At 39.9% G+C, this 15,136-nt stretch overlaps 1 protein-coding gene across 1 annotated transcript in view; it reads left to right on the plus strand.

Moving 5' to 3' along the window:
* The window catches only part of LOC126481099 (homeobox protein homothorax-like), a 494,851-nt gene that overhangs the window by 120,079 nt on the left and 359,636 nt on the right, over window positions 1–15,136 (plus strand). Inside the window, exon 4 of the mRNA XM_050104618.1 lies at window positions 5,669–5,719. Coding sequence (XP_049960575.1) covers window positions 5,669–5,719 — 51 coding nt within the window. The remainder of the gene's footprint in view (window positions 1–5,668; window positions 5,720–15,136) is intronic.

Consider the following 15,136-nt stretch of genomic DNA (forward strand, 5'->3'; position numbering starts at 1 on the left):
GTGTGTGTTGTCCTTAGCGTAAGTTAGTTTTAGGTAGTTTTAGTTAGTTTGACTGGTGTGTAAGCCTAGGGACCGATAACCTCAGCAGTTTGGTCCCATAGAACCTTACCACAAGTTTCCAAAATTCCTAGCCCTGTTAATAAAGAAATATGCTAAATAAAAGTACAGCCGTAAATGCTGCCTTATGAAACAAAGTGTCTTTAATAGCTGCGAAAGTTTAAATCTGGCGTCAGTTGCTATATCTAATAAGTAAGGACAAGACACAATGTCAGATTTTAAGACCGAAAGTCTTCGGGCTTCCTGACGTTCTACCTGCCGCAGACTTTGCCGTTCAATTGTTCTATGCGCTAAATTTCTTACAGCAGTTCATTACACCCAGCATGCAAAACTGAAGCCAACCTAGGTAATTTCACTTGATCTGACGATTTCTTGTTTCAGTCCTTAATTCTGCGTGTCTATTACTCTCGGTAATAATCAGGATGGGAGGCGCATCATATGTAACACATTGTAAAATTAGATCACTAATCACAAAACAGTAAATGGAAGGATACAGCTAAAAGAAAAAGTCTTCTTATTCTTGTACTTTGTGTTAATCCCATCTAGCATTGTGTCCGCTGTACTCAGGATTTGATACCTTTATTTAACTTTGTGGTCAGATGGTCTTCCTGTAGCTGTAGCTATCAGTTTCTCAAGGGAGGGAAATATGTCAATTGTGCACACTTTGTTCTGTGTGTGGCCGCATTTTGATTGCTTTTGTAGGACTGTCATATTTTCTAAGGCGGATATTGGGCACCGGACAGCATTTACCTGAGCGAGCGTGGAAAACCACTTAAAAACCCACACTTAGGCAAGCCAGTGCACCAGCCATGGTCGTTAATCCACGACGCGAATTCGATATTGATGTGGCTGATCTTCCACTCCCGTAAGATAGTGTGCTGCGCATTACACTGTACGAGCGGGTTACATGAGAAACATCTTCAGTTGCGTAAAACTATAAAATACCGACCGTTGTTGTGAGCATCTAGAATTATGATAGGACGGTTAAATCAAAATATAAAAATTAACAAATTTACGGTAGCAAATACTAATCTGGACAGATTAAATGTAGTTGGATTTATCTGTCTTTTACTTTTTAGTGACTATTCGTCGTATAGTCTTGATCGAGATTAACTCCTTTTCCGCAGCAAAACTGCTGTCTGGAACGACGTAGATCGCTTCGCCGAGCACTCTGCTATCTCTGTAAAAGCTGGTCAGCATTAAAGAAGCAATAAAATGTCTGCGGCGAATTATACACAACTTGTAGGTTAACTTCTCCCGAAAACATCTTTGGGTCTGCTAAAACAGAAGACTATTTCTAATTCAAATGGTCATGAACGTTACGGTTTATGAAAGCAACATTTTACTTCTGTTCGTCCATAATGAAGCAACTCACAATTTTAAATCAGAACTACTATTAATTTTTGAACAAAGAAAGTATTTCTAAATTGTACTGTTAGCAAGCTTCATGTTAACCCAAGAATACTAGAGACAGCTCAAGGGAAATTTAAAAGCCGTAAATGTAAGATTATAGAGAAAAATGGGAAACAGCTATAGTTGCGTCGAAACTATGTAACACCTTACTTTCGATGTAATACCAGTAGTTGTGATCGGACAGTTAAATAAAGTATAGAAGTTAAGAAATATAGATCTAAGTATTTCTAGATATAAAAGTACGTAAACAATTATAAATTCTATTATGCTGAGCACAATATGATATAACGTGTTGTTAATAGTGTCTGCCAATATTCGAAAATAGATCGTAGGCCTATTCTGACTATCTCGACCTGGGTTTACAGTCCATTTCGTCTTTAGCGAACAAAATCTCGACAAGAACTTTATTTAACTGGTCATGCCAGTGGATAAACGTTTATATAAAGCTTTTTGACACATTTGCCCATCTTCCATGATATGGGTTTATGTCGATTTATTTGAGACTTCATTTATTATTCTTTCCAGCATGAAATTGCCATGCGACAGTGCTGGCTGGAAATAAGTGTTATTTATTAATACTATCTTACTTTTCGAAAGAGTAAACCCTTTGTTGAGTAATATAAGAAAGATAGGGGGACATTATCCTGTAGCTTGATGTGCTAAGAAGCCTTATCTCGGTTTACAGATTCATCTTCAGGCAACAATTACTACTCTTTCAAAGGCGACATAATACTGGGAATCGAAAACTGCGGAAGAAGCTTTTGTTTTGACAGTTAAATACCTGAAACAGAATACACCAAATGGAACACGTCATTACAAACGGAATGCAAATAAATCAGACATGTGACCACAATGTGATGAAGATGTATCCATTCATCACTTTTTTTCTGAGACTGTTTCGTTGATGGATTGATCGCACACGTCATTTTGACAGTAATCCAGTAGAGATTTGTGAAATACTCCCACTCGATGACACGTACGCAGCAAAAACAGAACTTTCTTCTGACCCGTAATTCCTTTAGGGCCCACGCCAGATCTCTGGGTCTCAAATCATAGATATAAACATTTAATAATCCTCTGTATTATTCAGCATGCTTCCGGCATTCCTAACGAGGAACAGATTTAGTGTATTTCGGGCACATCCTGTTTCGTCATTATCAACTGTAACTGGGGCGTCTTTAACGATAGGAAGTACTGAAACATGCTGACTGTGACTTATTCGCTTTTAGATATCTTTTACCCGACAAACTGACTTCCGCAACATTACTTTCACCGTGTTTCCTCGAAAAGTCTGTATCTTGAAATAATTATTTTTCACAGTGTATTTTTAGCACATCGCAGCACAATTCTAGCATAGAGGAAAGTGGAACAACTTCATTTCTGTCAGTAACTAGTGCTAGTTTTAGAAAATACGTTTTCATTAGAATAACTCTATTGTGCAATAATCAAGAGTAATTGCATTATTCTGATGTATAGTTTTGCGGAATCTGTTCATAATTTTCACATTTTGTAGTGTTAAAGTAGTTTGACGGAACTGTACTGGATAGTGCTGTTCACGGTTTTCTTTCTTTTTTTTATGATGCCCTTTGAAATTAATATAAAATGGATTGATGTCGTACTTTAAATATACAATCCCACAGTTGATCTTCTGCAATACTACTGACGGCGCTAATTAAAAAGAACATAAACGACAATAAAAGCAATGTGATACTTTCTGAACGGAACAGTTTCATATTTACGCATTTCCTTATGAAGAAAAAGTACCGCAGTTTCATTTTGGAGTTAACTGTGTTTTCGTGCGAGTAAAACGTAAACGTACTGACTGAGAAAAAAACTAAATATTCAGAATAAAATAAAAAATGGTCGAGATACTTGTTTTGGAAAACAGTAACGTAAATTTGGAAGACAAAGTCGGAAAATCATTTACAGCCTGTGTGCAGTCACTGCTTAAGATAGTGGATTTTGTGAACGGATCGTGTGAGCATTATGCACAAACGTTCACTGCTTTATCATTTGCGTTATAACAAGGTGAATAAAGTAATCTAGACTTGCAGAAATACGGAAAGAAGTAAATGGATTAACCTATGATGAGTAACATTACGAGGAATCAGAAAACTTTGGAAAAATAGCGGCAGGGAACATGTCAGTTAAGTGGCATAACATTCTTCTGGCCTGGTAAATAAGCTCATGTGTTTCGGTAGAATTAGAGCAGTTTGCTACTAAAGCGAATATTTAATATTTGGTAAAGGAATTTCATTCTCCATTTAATATTTGCGTCTCACTGATCACATATTGCAGTCGTTTTTTCATGTCTAGCATAGTAATGTAGCTGTGACGGTAAAAAATCTCGAAACTCGATAATATTTTGGTTGATGGTGTTAGAGGAATAATGACGAGAATTTTGAAGCGAACCTTCTTATGCACTCAGTTACACTTCGGAGCGTTGGAATGAGAGGTCGCTTTTATCGGCAGCGGACTTTCGCCGGAGATCGTGCCGGCTTTCCTTTTTGGATTGCGGCTCTTGTGTTCCCCGTATGGGCCTGGTTGAGAAAGAGGTTATGAACAATCTGACGTCAGGCGCCGGACATGTGTGATGGGGAGGGCGCGGTGTTCTCGCGCGTAGGGTTTGATAAGAGGCGGCCTGTTTTCTGACCCGAGGTTCGAGATCTACCACGAACCGGCCTCCCACAAAGACGGGAAAAATCACGTTCCAATCCCACTAACCTAACCGGTCGACCATGGGATTCTAGTTACAGCACCTCCGAAAGTTCACGTTCCGTATATACTTGTGGTCTCTAAGTTTCCATCGAGTTACCTGAACTCCATCACGTGATCTGTTTTTTATAAACGTAATTGTAATGTGCTTGTATCTGTATAGCAGGAAATATACCTTCAGTGTCAGTGTTAGTGCTTCTTGCATAAAAAATTATTGCCTTAATTTTTTTTACACCGTTAAAATTTTCTGTGTTCCCTGCAATAATTTAAGAATATCTGAATTCCTTACTCTTCTTGAGCAGCAAGAACTTTCATTCCTATTGCAGTCTCCAGTTCAATTTTCATTAATTCTTTTGGCCGTCCTAATATGAGTTGAATTTCGAAAGAAGAGTATGAATCCGTGAACAAAAGCGTATGGTAGCTTGCAGATCAGACACGTACCAATACAAGAAAATGTAAATTCGATGCCATTTTCATAGGCTACAGATTTTTTTCCTAGTTTATTTACAATTCGCCATAGAACATTTATTTGGGTTTTGCGTTGATTAACACTTTAACAGTAAAGCGTGCTCTGTGAATAATACTCTTGTTTATTCAGTGCTATTATTAATAATACATATGCAGTAATTTATAAATCATCACTAGCATCATAACGCGATGACGTTGTTCTACATTGTAAAACGATTTAGTCTGATTAATGAGCCGTTACATGTGACAACGGAACTGCATTGACTCTCCGGAGTATATCTGGGCACAGTTGCAAACAGACTTCAGGACAAAGACGAGTTTCTGTCAGGCGGGAAATCCCACCTTCCTGAAACTACCTGCAACTAACGGGATCCTATAGACTAGTGTTCACAGACTGCCACATGTGAAACAGCGTCTTTGTACGTGGAGACTGCCTCTCTCATCTGAGCACATACAGTCTCTAAAGGCCTCGACATCGATAAGACATTAAAATCCAACCAACTTTATATAGTAGACAATAGTAATGTATATGAGAACAGTGGCTTTCTCGGCTAATCTCATTGATGGAGCCTCTAATAATCCGAGAAGATTTCGACCACAGAAACGTATTTTCGCGAGTTGGCTGTGGTTTCACTCCAATCTCTAACATTAACGGAAGTAATACATTTCTATAAACAGAGGGAGCACCCTGTTCATTTCACGTCTGTCGCACAACTCTTCCGTAGACTACGTTCATAATATTTGTACTGGAACTAACCATCGACAACACACACAGGTCTACAGTAACCACACATATGGCCCCCACTTTTAAGTCATCGCAGCTCGCTCGCCGCCTCAAGTCATTGAATGACGGCGGCAACCCCGCTCGCATCTCGGCCAGTCAGTAAATTATTTTGCGTGAGAGCCGACATGTGATTCGTTAATTCGCGCCGGGTCGCACAATAGAGGCAGGCCCAGCCATACTATAACTGTTCGTCACAAACCGACGCTAATGAGATTCTCTTTCTTTTTACAGATTCGGCAGGAGAAGCCGTACTACATAGCGGATCCCGAAGTCGATTCACTCGTAAGTATTCTTCTGATTTCATAATTTACTTAATGTTACCAGAATCTGGCTTCCCGCTATAAGACTAAGTCCAGATAATCTGGATTTCAGTAAATCCTGCTTATGCACTTCATGTACCTAGACGCTAAAAGGTAATTTCTCGGGATGAATAGTACCTTACTTCACTTTCTCTTGCTTGCACTGTTATTTCTAAACTATTTTTTTGTGATTTCTTAAAATCAAGCAACTTCATTATTTCAGAGTTGAATGCGCTCCCGCGTTCTCTCTTTTCTTTGTTAGTCTGAGCATTTTGCAGTGTCTAAATCATTCCTTTTGCACATTATATTCCTAAAATAACTGAGCAAGCTGCCTTATAGTGCTACAAGGCATTTGGCAATTCAGTTTTTTGCGTGTGTTACAGCGTGATGATGTAACCTTCGTAAAGATGGTACGAGATACATCTGTAATGACTGGGCCCATTTCCCTCCTGGTACGTCTTCATGAGAGTGTGGCTGAGAAGTGAATAAAATAATTTATTAATGGAAACTGAGGTTCTTAATTCTATTGAACTGGACTAATACCACAGAAATATACGTCACGCAACGAACATGTATGGGAATGATCGGTTCCGATCACCCGTTAGATGTGATCACATCTGATCGGTCGTGGCAGCTACATAACATTTCACTTGATTAGATCCCGTAATTTATTTTACCAAAGTGTTCATGTAGAGTACTGCGTGCAAGTCTGGCAATCGTTGCTAACCAGCCCTTGTTTTCGCACTGAATTTTCCGCTCGATATTAAATCCGGTTTAGAAAAGGTAGAACAGGTCCAAGTTTATTTTATGCGGTTATAGCTGCACCGTCAGTGAAATGAACACTTTTCTTGCTCCTATTGATTACTTCCGCAAAACCGAATTCGGTTAAGTACAATTTGGTTATGTTTTCGCGGTTCCATTATCTCATTGATGTTTCTAATCATTGGTCATCGTCTGTGACAAATGATCATTCATTGTTTTCTATGCTCATCTATGATCTATTTTCCAACATAAGAATTGTAGCTCTATGTTATAGATTTGGTTTATTTGCGTCTTCCTTCGCTTTCTACATTTACTGTACGTTTTAGCTATGTTACCTGTTGTTCAGTTCACATATCTCTCTTATAGAATGAACTATGCTCAGTTTTTTTGTTTTTTTTTTTTTGAATATGAATGCATAGTGCCGGCCGGAGTGGCCGTGCGGTTCTAGGCGCTGCAGTCTGGAACCGAGCGACCGCTACGGTCACAGGTTCGAATCCTGCCTCGGGCATGGATGTGTGTGATGTCCTTAGGTTAGTTAGGTTTAATTAGTTCTAAGTTCTAAGCGACTGATGACCTCAGAAGTTAAGTCGCATAGTGCTCAGAGCCATTTGAACCATTTTCTGAATGCATAGTACACGGGGAACAGAACGATGTTGTACGCTGAAGAGACGCCAGGAGACGTACAGATCGAAACATCCTGCCAAAAAATTGTGGACATCATTGCATACAGTCTACACGAAGGGCAAGAATTAAATGAAAAAGCTGTAGCGCAAATTTAGCTACGCATATGAAACAAAAGTGGACGATGCTTATACGGATTTCTGTTGTACTTCTCCATTGTGCCTATCGGATTGTTTGTGGATACAGAAACAGATTACTATGCGTTTTGTTTGGTTACTACTGTTCGACACTTTCTGGTTCACAACGTTTCTTAGCGGATTTATCGAGGGAGCGTTGACACAATGATAGGAAAAGAAACGCATATATATATATATATATATATATATATATATATATATATATATATATATATATATATATATAACCATTTTAATGAATAATAAATGAATAGAGAACGTTTCACGACAGTTGAATCAACATTCCCGATACAACTAGTGAAAATCGTTGTTTGTGTAACTGTAACTATATCTAAGAATGACTAACATGAATTTATTTCCAACTGAACCAAATACATATCTTAGCGCACTGTTAATGACATTTACATAAAAAAGTGATAAGAAACAGGCGAAATCAAATCTTATGATGTGATACTGAACATCTGTTTCATTTCGCGATTCAGTACAAACATTCGTAGCGATGTACATTTTGATGCGAAGTAACAGTGAACGACACAACTATAGAAACATGTGTTATCGTTAGTGTGTGTTCCTCGAATCTACGGTGTACCTGGATAGCTTCCTAGGAGCTCAAGCGCCATAAAACGCACTTTTATCATTCACTTAGCTGCTCCAGTCACGAACAATAGGAGCTTCGCTCTGATTGATTGACTCGTAAACTGGGAGAGAAGATAACACGGAAGATTTCCTCGTAATTGCGAATATTACATCGCCAGCGAGAGTGAACTGTCTATTGTAAGAACAGTTTTATGGAAATTTAAGTAGTTAATATTTCTGGCGGACCGCTCGTCTGCCACGTTTTATTAGAACTCCATCGGAAAAGTTGTAGCTGCCTCTGCGTGACATTTAATGCAGCGGCAGGGCAGTGTGGTGGGAAACGGTTGGACGGATGAGGGGGGAGGAGTAGGCGATGTAAAAGGTGGGGGTAAAGGGGTGAGGGCCGTCCCTCCACGTTAAATATGCTCATTAGACATAAATGGGCAGCGGGCCTTTGCCAAATGACGTCGCAGCAGCCGCAGCGCCGCGTGGCGGAAACGACTGAAACCTCTGCGGTCGCGAAGTTGGGATAAACACAACTGACCTCACTCTGAGTTCAGACAGCATAGAGTTATAGCTTCTGTTTCCCACACGGCCTCGGTTTCCCATTGAATAAAAGCCAAATCACAGTCGAGGTCCATTATTCGCTTTCTTGTTGCAGATATCTTGTCACGATCAAAGAGGAGTAAATTTGTGAATGAAATACCAGGGAAAAGTTGTGTGAATCAGGAGTTTTTAAATCGTAACAAACTAAGATGGAAGATAACACAACGTTTGTAAACAGTTGTGGAAAATTAGTCTTACCTTTATTTTTTCCTGGCAGTAAACATTTTTCTTATGTTTTTCCTTTTAAAATGCGCAAGAAAATTGACCTCGTTTCATAAGCATTGTCTTTTCATTTTCACAGAACGAAACAACACTAAGACTTCAATGCAGTGTAGTCATGTGATCTGTATCATGGTCGGTTAACGGTAATCCATTTTCCAAAAATCCTTATGTTCGATGGGGCCCTTTTGTCATGGATTACAAACTATATTTCCGCTTTGTTATCTTTAATTTTACACAGAAAAGTAACCATCGTTGATATATGTTGAAATGCTCACGACCTAAGGTTCACCCTTTCCTGTGTGATATATTACAGTTTTTATGGGACAAACTATTTTTGTCAGGTTGTGATTGATTGAAAGATTGGACTCTTATATCAGCAAATATTCTTTATAGAAGTGGCTTCGTAATCTTTACAGTGCTTACAAAGTGTTGTAAAACAAGTTTTAATTTTTGGACGAGTTATTAAGAAAGTAAGATAATGTATCCAAGGAGTAAAATCAGACACAGTTGTGGGTTCTTAGTTTTGTAAGTCTACGGCAGTTTGCTTATGTCCTTATTCATAGGTATATTTTAATTGTTGTTGTTTATTGGCTTTCAAAATAATAATTTTTGATACAAGTATTCTTGTTTGTTTGCGTATTTAGGGTTCACAGAATGCAGTCTTCACCCAGTATTGTTAATCTAGCAAAATTATGCATTTTATTTACTGTCTATTCTACCTTGTATACTCTTCCGACCAGAAGGTATCATATTATTGTTTTCATTTAAAAAAATTTTCTTTCAATAATTCAGTTTTGATCACTCCACGTATGCTTCAAGAGCATAGGTGACCGGTTTCGGTCATATCATATGACCATCATCAGACACATGGCAACCTTCGAAGATGGTTGGTGGAACGGTCTTCTCAGCTGCTGTGATGTCAACTGGTTTACTTTTTTGGAAACAGAGGATGCCCAATGACGAAATCATAGCCTGGTAACTATCGATACTTTATGTTCAGGTCTAGGAGAGCTGAGGAGGAAGCCAACTCGATTTGCCTGGCAACTGGGTGGACAACGGTTCAAATCGGCGTCCGGGCATACCGATTTAGGCTTTCGATGATTTCCCTAAATCGCTCTAGGAAAATGCTAGGATGGCCCCTTTGAAAGGGCACGGACGATTTCCTTCCCTATCGTTAAAACATTCCGAGGGTGTGGTCCGTCTCTAATGACGAAAATGTCGACGGGACGTTAAATCCTAATCTTCCTTCCAACTTCATTTGCGTAGGTTAGCGTAACTTGGAAGACTAACTTCTATGATTTGAGGATTTATGCAGCGACATGGCCTTGGCTGTTCAGTTTCCTAAATGAGAAAATAGGCAAACAAGCTGCAATCTGCGGCGGTAGCTGCGGACCGCCCTTTCGCCGTGGCGTCGCGAGCTGGTGGTCGCGGCCAGACGCCGCGCTCGGCCTTGGGAATATGCTGTGTGACTCAGTGGCAGGAGAGCCGCTTTTTCTGGCCGTGGCCGCGCTCTCAGAACAAACGGGGCGGCCTATTCGTCATGCGAGCGATCGCTCTGCATAATGTATACCGGCCGGATTTCAGCGACGACGAAGGCGGCGGCGGCGGCGGTGGCGGTGGCGCGAAGTGCTCCACATTACCTAAGTGTGGGCGGTCCTACTCGCGGCTCTGATAAGTCCATTAAGGGCTGCGACCCAGTATCGTAATTGCGGTGCTCGGCACTGTGATTTATTCGCACCCTTTTATCGGTTCTGTCGCTGTGCTCGGAGCACAGCAAATGAAGGGCACACGTTACTTTGCAATTATACAGCGTTACAGTCTCTCTCTCTCTCTCTCTCTCTCTCTCTCTCTCTATTTCTCTCTTACACACACACACACACACACACACACACACACACACACACGCACGCACGCACGCACGCACACACACACACACACACACACACACACACACACACACACACACACAGAATGCTTTCTTAGCCACTACCCAGCGCATTTTAAAAGCGCGTTTTACTTGCTGCCTGAAATAGCCTTCCAGAGACATGTAGCCAATGTCGACTCTGGTGAGTCAAAAAAATAGATCAATTGGCTCTGAGCACTCTGCGACTTAACTTCTGAGGTCATCAGTCACCTAGAACTTAGAACTAATTAAACCTAACTAACCTAAGGACATCACACACATCCATGACCGAGGCAGGATTCGAACCTGCGACCGTAGCGGTCACGCGGTTCGACTGTAGCGCCTAGAACAGCTCGGCCTCTGGTGAGTCCTCGTTCATTTTAGCCCGGTCTATGGCGCGCTCCTAACGCCACCTCAAAAGCAAACGAATAGCACTTGGGCTATGAGTTTTCACGAAAATAATATCGAGATATATAGGGCGCAGTGAACAAACGACAAAAAACACAAACAAAATTATTAACGTTTTATGTATGACTAACAGTGAAAATCAGTGTATTTATCAGTTTCTCCAGATCATACGAAAATAAGATACTTTTACTTCAGTTCATACTTTGTATGTTATCTCGTATCCAAACACGCGTTTGCTGCACCTACCAGTTCGATCCATCAACAGAAAATAACGTACATCGTAATAAAAAAAATCCAGTTTCGTCGAATCACATTTAGAGCCTAATGTATTCACGTTTGCTGCTTCATAATGAGGGCAAGCTGAAACGTGATGCCTGCTAAATTTTTATGTAAAAACTTGTAAAGCTTTTTAAATAAAACAAACGTTATTAAAATTCTGCATCTTTATTCTTAATGTCTACATGTTTGCAGCCCTCTACTCCTAGATGGCCCCGAAGTGTAGTCTATAAGATGCTGATGTATAACCTAAGTAGGTCGATGCGTGAGAAAAAGCACGCTGCACTCAAGTTCCGAATTCGAGGACTTCGTCCACAAATTGAGCACTCTCAACTTCAGCATCACAATGCCAGAACACGCACTAGCGCTGCGACATCTGCAACATCCCGACACCTTGGGTTCACTGCCATCCATCGTCCTCCGTGCAGCCCCTTCCGATTTTCATCTGTTTCCAGAACTTAAAGAAAACCTTCAAGAACTTTACTTTGATAACGATGAAGCAGTACAAGCAGAGATGAGATTATGGCTCCGTTAACAAAGTCTAAAATTCTATATTGAGAGTATTAACAAACGAAGAGAAACGTTCGTCACTAAAATGACTATGTAGAGGAATAAATATGTAGAATGTTAATAACGTTTGTTTTATTTAAAATGCTTTAAGAGTTTTCAGATATAAAAACTCGGAGGAATTACTTTTCAGCACGCTCCCATACATGTAGAAAGTTAGATATGATGATGGAAAAATCTAATTTTGTTTCGTCTTTTTCATAACACGTGACTATTTTTTCTACAATAATCGTGACGTAATTCAGTGTCCCAAACATAAAAATGGTCAAAAAGATTTTCAGTGTCCAAAGCGAATGATGGAGATGATGGCAATATCGTATAGAAATTATAAGGGCGTCATGTGGATATGCGTGTAAGATGTGGCGTATGAAGGGTCACGATGTGATTGTGCGCTCCTCTGACCCACATTTATGGTAAATAAAAAGTTTGTGTAATAATTAATCTTACACATACTTTGTAAACAGAGACGCCCGGTACGTGTTTCTCATTACCTGAACATCTGAAATCTGCAGTATGTTTGAGTGACGATTTTCAGCTTATAAGTGACACTGAATTCCTTGCAGCTTGATTATTTAACACCATAGTAACCTAACTTTGAACTTGAATATCCTGGAGAATTCATCTATATGGAGCGTAAACTGGTTTTAGCGTTTTCCAGAGATTTATGCGAACTAATGGTGCCTTCACAATCCCCTTAATGCCCACCAAAATTTAAAAAGAACTGAACGATCTGTGCGTCGTTCAAAAATGGCTCTGAGCACTATGGGACTCAACTGCTGAGGTCATTAGTCCCCTAGAACTTAGAACTAGTTAAACCTAACTAACCTAAGGACATCACAAACATCCATGCCCGAGGCAGGATTCGAACCTGCGACCGTAGCGGTCTTGCGGTTCCAGACTGCAGTGCCTTTAACCGCACGGCCACTTCGGCCGGCTGTGCGTCGTTCTGGAACATATTAGGTAGCGCATGCTAACCGATACGCCTTACTATTCACGAAGAAATTTTGATGTCTGTTTCCGTCAAAATACTAGGTAGAGTACTGTTATTATACTTCTCGTTTTAGTGTTAATAGTTGTTCCGTAGATAATTCATAAGATTCACTCGATGGAACATAATGCGTGCCAGCCGAGGACGCCATAAAGCGTGCTCTGGATTGCTGGTGAGGCGCACAGAACCGCCGCCTCTCGGTTGTCATTACGGCCTTCGCCAGTCCACCTGGGCGTATCGGAACCCCAGTCTTTAACCCGCTGCCTCTTTCTTTTCGCCGCCTGCATTTATTAATTGCGAGTGTCTGGTTTCGCGTTGTAAATCAAACGCCCGGCGAGCTAAAAATCGAACACGGCGGCTCTCTTTTTTGTGTAGGTTTATGTAGGCGGGCGACGTAGGGAGTATATCATGTCCAATTACCGCACCATTAATATCTCCGTTGTATTTCGCACTTTGCAGCAATAGAGAAATCTTTGCGGTTCAGCGGCTCCACTTTCAGAGTCGTCCTGAAAATAAATGCCCTTTTTCTTTTTTGTGTGCTTTATGCAACATCGTTATCACCCTGAAGAACCAGTGTAAACTATTTCAAAAATTTGTTACGTTTTTGCTACGTTAGCTAACAATACAGCAGTTCAAAAAATATATTAATTCATTTTACATGGACACGAGCGAATGGCCTAATTCACTCCCAACTCAGCACTACGATCATGTTCCGCGTTCCACTTAAGAATAACAGAAAGCAAAGGGAAGGCGTATCATTTATTTATCGTTCCTATACCGCTAATATTTCTGCCAAGTAATCTCTTTTAGCTGTTTCCACGTAAACACGAAAGCGCGATATGAAAAATACAATGAAAGGAGCAAATTGATAATTTGAAAAATGCGACAGTGTGGTTTTGCTGCTGAAATACGTGGCGTGCCGGGAACGGATAATGTAGCCTTACAAGTACAGTACGGCTAAAGCAATCTCGTGTTCCCTATCAGCAATGATACGTATAACTTCGACGTAGCTGCAAAACTTAGATATGTATTTACATCAAGCGCCATTATTGCGCTTTTGTAGGTGTCAACACATTTAATAATTATACTTACATAATAAACAGCGCTCTTTATTGACATTTAGGATTTTATTTTTATTTAATTTTGCTTCAATTGGCACAAATATTTTCTGTTCACGAATGAACGATAAGAAGAGCGAATTGTTCTGCGAAATTTTGAATGCAAACTTGTGTAATTTAATACCACTATCGCTATGATTGTATACAAAAATAAAAATATTGGCTGTAATAGCCAATCAGTTTTTTTTAGGTCAATGTGCCACGTTTCAGAATTTCAGGTTTAATCTCCAGATGGATTTTCACGTTGAGCACCTGCATTCACATTATTGTTACATTTAATTCTTAAACTCAACTTTAAAAGACATAAAGGAAATTGACGTCTCAAAGAGTAAGCATAGTTACTGAGGGCAAAAGTAATTCAGTCCTTTCGGAAAAACTTTCGTTTTTGAAATTATTTAGAATTGTTTCCTAACAATATTATCACTGCAGAGCGCCTGTCGGAGACTTTGGTAGAACCAGAACATGATTCTGTTCACAGTGTAGTTACTTATACTGAGATCTTCTCCATGATTATAATGGTTGAGTCCGAAAGGTATGTATTCAGTTAACATAATAACGTCACCAACCAACCGTTAATAAAGATAATATCACATGGTGCGTTTCAGGCTTTCGTCCTTAGACAAGTTCAAAAAATGGTTCAAATGGCTCTGAGCAGTATGGGACTCAACTGCTGTGATCATAAGTCCCCTAGAACTTAGAACTACTTAAACCTAACTAACCCAAGGACATCACACACATCCATGCCCGAGGCAGGATTCGAACCCGCGACCGTAGCGGTCACGCGGTTCCAGACTGTAGCGCCGTTAACCGCTCGGCCACTCCGGCCGGCTCCTTAGACAAGTGCAGGACCTCATGAATGCCCTCTAACCAACAGCTGGCTAGAATAGGCTTCATACAATATAATTCTTTAAGTAATCATAGCATTTTCAGTTCATTTTATGCAATAGAATATTCATGTTCTTCCTTATTTGTATGTAGTTGTCAACGTGTACTATGTTTCATCTAGTTATTAAACTTAGAAAGCCTTTTTGTTGATTCCATAAGTTTGTAAGACTACTCACTTTGTCACACTATTTAAAATTGAAAAGGTACATATTCTGATACTTCCAACCCGTGATAACGGTTTAAATCTAGACTGTGTGTTTTCCAGCCAACA

The sequence above is a fragment of the Schistocerca serialis genome, chromosome 5, assembly GCF_023864345.2.
Source record: "Schistocerca serialis cubense isolate TAMUIC-IGC-003099 chromosome 5, iqSchSeri2.2, whole genome shotgun sequence".
Taxonomy (NCBI): Eukaryota; Metazoa; Arthropoda; class Insecta; order Orthoptera; family Acrididae; genus Schistocerca; species Schistocerca serialis.